The sequence below is a fragment of the Littorina saxatilis genome, linkage group LG9 (assembly GCF_037325665.1).
Source record: "Littorina saxatilis isolate snail1 linkage group LG9, US_GU_Lsax_2.0, whole genome shotgun sequence".
NCBI classification, from domain to species: Eukaryota; Metazoa; Mollusca; class Gastropoda; order Littorinimorpha; family Littorinidae; genus Littorina; species Littorina saxatilis.
In genome coordinates, this window is record NC_090253.1 from 21,865,622 (window position 1) to 21,870,483 (window position 4,862).

Sequence of the window (4,862 nt, forward strand, 5' to 3'; positions counted from 1 at the left end):
AGTGAGTCAGTGTGACACTGACAGATAGACGGGCAGAGGCCGAGACTGAGTAATCTGTGTGCGCGCTTGCTTGTTGTGTGCGTGCGTGTGCACGTGTGTGTGGATGTTTATGGGTGGGTGCGTGCGTGGGTGTGTATCAGTGTGTATAAGTGGAGTGCGTGCGTACGTACGTGTGCGCGTGCGTGCGTGTGTGCGTACGTGCGTGCGTTCATCCACATGTTTAAGGTCAGTAACCTAAAATTATGACATGACAAGTGATTATGAGACTAGTTGTGTCCCTCTGGTATATTTCCAATTTTAGGGAACCATATTCACGACTGTCCGTCGACACTCTACAATGTATAACGTTCTACAAAAACAAGCAATTACAGAATTAGCACGTGTGTGTGTGTGTGTGTGTGTGTGTGTGTGTGTGAGTGTGTGTGTGTGTGTGTGTGTGTTTGTGCGCGTGCGCGTGCGTGCGTGTGTGCGTCTGCGCTATTTCACCAATAAAATAATCTGATATAGTCCTATTACATTATTACATGTTTGTATACGCTTAATAGGTTTGTCATGAGTATGTGATATTTTTGCAGCAAGAAAGCAGTTTTAATAAACTACCTTAGCATTGCCACTGTGATGTTATTGTTGTTGATTCTGAATGTCTATATTGTGTATTGTATCAATTAATGAATGATTAAATTGCCGTTCAAACCACACAGTAGATAGATTAAGAAAACCAAAATAAAATAAAATTACAAAAATAATAAGAAAATAAATAGAATAAGAAATAGAATAAAGTCAAATACAGAATTTCAATCCACATTTCTCACAACGTATAACGGGGTTGGGGGGAAGGGGGTGGGGGGGGGGGGGCAGGAGGAGTTAAATTACGTGCTCAACACGTTTTGCTGGAAGAGAAGACTCTGGTCTTCGCTCAGAATGAATTCATCAGAAAAGTTATCAGAAATTCATTAAATGATTAGCAACGGACTCCACTTCCTCCATCACCAAAGGTTCACTGAGTAGGTGAGGGTTGTTGTTGTTTTTCTCCAAAATTAATTTTTCCCTGCAGAACCTCGATCTGTCCCCTGTGTGTGTGTGTGTGTGTGTGTGTGTGTGTGTGTGTGTGTGTGTGTGTGTGTGTGTGTGTGTGTGTGTGTGTACGCACAAGCACGCACACACACACCCATACACACTCACACAAACCCTCATACACCGACACACGCCCGCGCACGCATGCACACACACACACACACACACACACACACACCGCACACACACGCACACACACACACACACACACACACACACACACACTAAACACACGCCAGACATCACGACAGTCTAACTAAGACAGGCACTTTCCCTGCAGAACCTCTGTCCCCATACTAACATCCAAATGCTCACACCCGAAACTCCAGTTTTAACAGTGACATATTATTTGTTTGACTGAAAAACACAAACCGTCAAGAACACTAGAAAGAAAGAGACAGCTGTAACAGTTGCACTCTTGAGGGAATTCGCTTAGAACAAACAGTACACCAAAATGCTCAAGGTAAAGACTCACATTTAAATCGTCATAGACACAATTGTCATCTATTTATTTTCCCGATAGTGTATGATCAGGCGGGATGAATCTGTTCACACACGCTTAAGGCTACACACACGCCGCACACGCGCTCGCGCGCGCGTACGCACAAACACACCCACACACCAACACACATATGGGTGCGTCTCAGAAACTGATCCTTTTGTGTGTGCCATAATCAAATTAGCCCACAATTGAAACATACTGAATTTTAAATCATGATATTGGTATTTTTGAGAAGTAAAATGAATAAAGAAATAGTACAAACAAAACTGAGTATTTTGCATGATTATTATGAAGGTTGTTTTGCGAAAGAAATGATTAAATGCGTGAAAAATGGAGGTCTGATCTGTGACATGAACCATCAACTAGTTTTGTACCTCACTACAAGAATCGTTTAGAATGTCCAAGGACTGCTATTTTTGTTATGTGTGTTTGGTTTAAGTGTACTTGACAGTTGAAATGTTATTTTGTCCACAGAATTGTTTTTTTAAACGAAATTAATCGCTTGAAAGTTTGCCATCACTGTCGTAACATAGGTTTCCACACGCGTGCAACAGCAACAAGTCCTAAATTTGAACTTTAGAATTTGCATATTCATCTTCAACACGATCTTGACATGAAAGGGCATAGAAACTCGCTAAGTTAAATGTTATTTAAGTATTATTTTCTCAAAATTGCATCTGCAAACTAAGTTGAAAGTTGCGCAATATGACATGCTTCTTCAAAATTCCGTTACGATGGTGAACGGTTTTGCAAATAATGTTCAGAGTTTTGAAGAAAGATTAGAACTATTTTGCGCGTAGTGACTTAGAGGTGCGGGTGACTACGCATGCGCAGTTACAGAGAGAAATAGTGCAGGTTCCAGCAGCGAAGAAAGATTTCGAGAATGTTTCCGAAGTCTGTGATTTTGTTACGACAGTGATCAACACCCAAGGTTCTTAAGAAAAGGTGAGTTTTTGCTGCTATGATATTCTATGAAGTGAAAAATTAGGCTAAACATTTGTTAATAATAGTTTTTCTTTCGATTTCACGTAGTCAAAACTTGACTAAATGTTTTAACATAGAGGGGGAATCGAAACGAGGGTCGTGGTGTATGTGTGTGTATGTGTCTGTTTGTCTGTGCGTGTGTGTGTGTAGAGCGATTCAGACTAAACTACTTGACCGATCTTTATGAAATTTGACATGAGAGTTCCTGGGTATGATATCCCCGGACGTTTTTTTCTTTTTTTCGACAAATACTTTTGATGACGTCATATCCGGCTTTTTGTAAAAGTTGAGGCGGCACTGTCACACCCTCATTTTTCAATTAAATTGATTGAAATTTGTGTAAAGCAATCTTCGACGAAGACCGAACTTCGGTATTGCATTTCAGCTTGGTGGCTTAAAAATTAATTAATGACTTTGGCCATTAAAAATCTGAAAATTGTAATAATTTTTTTTTTTTTATATAAAACGATCCACATTTACGTTCATCTTAATTTACATCATTTCCTGATTCCAAAAACATATAAATATGTTATATTTGGATTAAAAACAAGCTCTGAAAATTAAAAATATAAAAAATTATGATCAAAATTAAATTTCCGAAATCCATTTAAAGGAACGGTAAGTGTCAATGTTTTCTTTAATTGTAAAAGTTGTATGTTCAATGGAATGGTAAGTCTGAACAAAATAATTACTTTATTTTGTTTTTAGCCAGTGAATGTGGATGCATCAAAATCTTGATAGACATTAAACAAATTCATGTTAGTGAAACTAGTACACATATTGCATCAATCTTTAGTTGAAATCGCAGGTACTTGCATGTTTCAGGTGCAAGAGATTCGACCTGATGAACTGGTGGTAACGTTCCTTCGAAGGAAACCGGAGGGGAACTACTATTGCTTTCCAGGGATCGATGATATTTCCTTTGTCCCTACATCTGATGCAACCATGATTCGTGACCCCACCTTCAATGCCAGGGGGCATTATTTCTTTTAAAATAAATTAATTAACTGCAAGTGGCAACTGTTCTATATGTAACCAATGCCTTTGGTTTATTGTCTTAACAATTGAATGAACCACTTTTAAACATTTGCATTCTTCATGTCAAACCTTATAATACATGTCTGGTTGTTCGTTTCCGAGTTACGTCGGTGATGAACTTTTCATTAATGTTTCTCTTTTTTGGGGCAAAGTTTGCTTGATTTTGTCCAGCTTTTTTTCTTTCTGTTCCTGTTTTAGTGTTTGGCATTTTACCTAAGAAGAATCTGGTTGCAAAATCAGCTTCATTTAGTAAAGTTTGTGGGAAAAAGCATAACCGTTTCTTTGTTACAAAAGTGATGTTTCCATGTTACATCGGTGACCATTTTGCATTCTTTTGGGATAACTTTCTAACATTTTGTCTTGGAGCAACAAATCTTTGTATATATGCTATTGTGAAGGTTAAATGTCAATAAGACTGAATGAATGCCATGTATCAACATGTTCTGATCAGGATATCATTAATTAATTTTCATTTTTGTATTGAAATTTTGACGAATGCATGGAACTTTGAAAAAAACATTATTTTGTTGTTTGCATGTAGTCATTTCATATTGAACTCTATAATGGCTTGTGATTCAACAATAATAACTGAATAAAAGTCGTTTTCAGCCTTATAAATGCAGTTTTTTTGTCTTTTATTGTATCCATGTTACACGGGTGATTTTGCACACATGGTCCAAATAATGCTCAATATATGGCAAACTAAAGGCAATGTTATATTTTTTCTTGTTTAAACTGAAAAGGTACACCCTGAGAAGTGTGTAAATAGTATTATCAACGTTTTCTGGGAAGATTTTACTTTTGGTGATAATGTCACAAACAGAGGACGAGATTCTGAGACGCACCCATATACACTCCGGCACACTGACATATGCGCGCGACACGACAGTCTAACTAAGACAGGCACTTCCGTTGTTAGCGAAGGCATTCCTTTAACAAGCTATGCAAGAACAAACACCTTCTGAAAGAATCATCATTGTTGGATGTGGTAAGTATCCTGGTCTTCCACAGTGACCGATTGGTTGTATCTTTGTTGTTGTTTTGTCTCAAGGCGCCTGATTGGTCGCTCGAAGGCGAGAAAGATGGCGGACAAGAGCATTCCCGCTCCGATCACGTGGTACACTGCCGTGTAGGATCCTGTTATGTCCCTGATGTAACCTTTGCAAAATAAAACAAAAACATGTGAGAACTCACACCTAACAAAATGGTGCATAGAAACGAAGAATCAAACAAGTAAAACATGAATCTGCGGGCACACACGCAC

The 4,862-nt window shown here is 38.4% G+C and overlaps 1 protein-coding gene across 2 annotated transcripts in view; it reads right to left on the reverse strand.

Moving 5' to 3' along the window:
- Positions 1 to 3,202: 3,202 nt before the first annotated feature.
- Positions 3,203 to 4,862, reverse strand: part of LOC138975590 (monocarboxylate transporter 12-like) — an 11,366-nt gene continuing 9,706 nt past the window's right edge. For both annotated transcript variants that reach the window (XM_070348313.1, XM_070348312.1), the window contains one exon: positions 3,203 to 4,756. In XM_070348313.1, the coding sequence (XP_070204414.1) occupies positions 4,572 to 4,756 (185 nt within the window). In that variant the 3' untranslated portion in view covers positions 3,203 to 4,571. The remainder of the gene's footprint in view (positions 4,757 to 4,862) is intronic.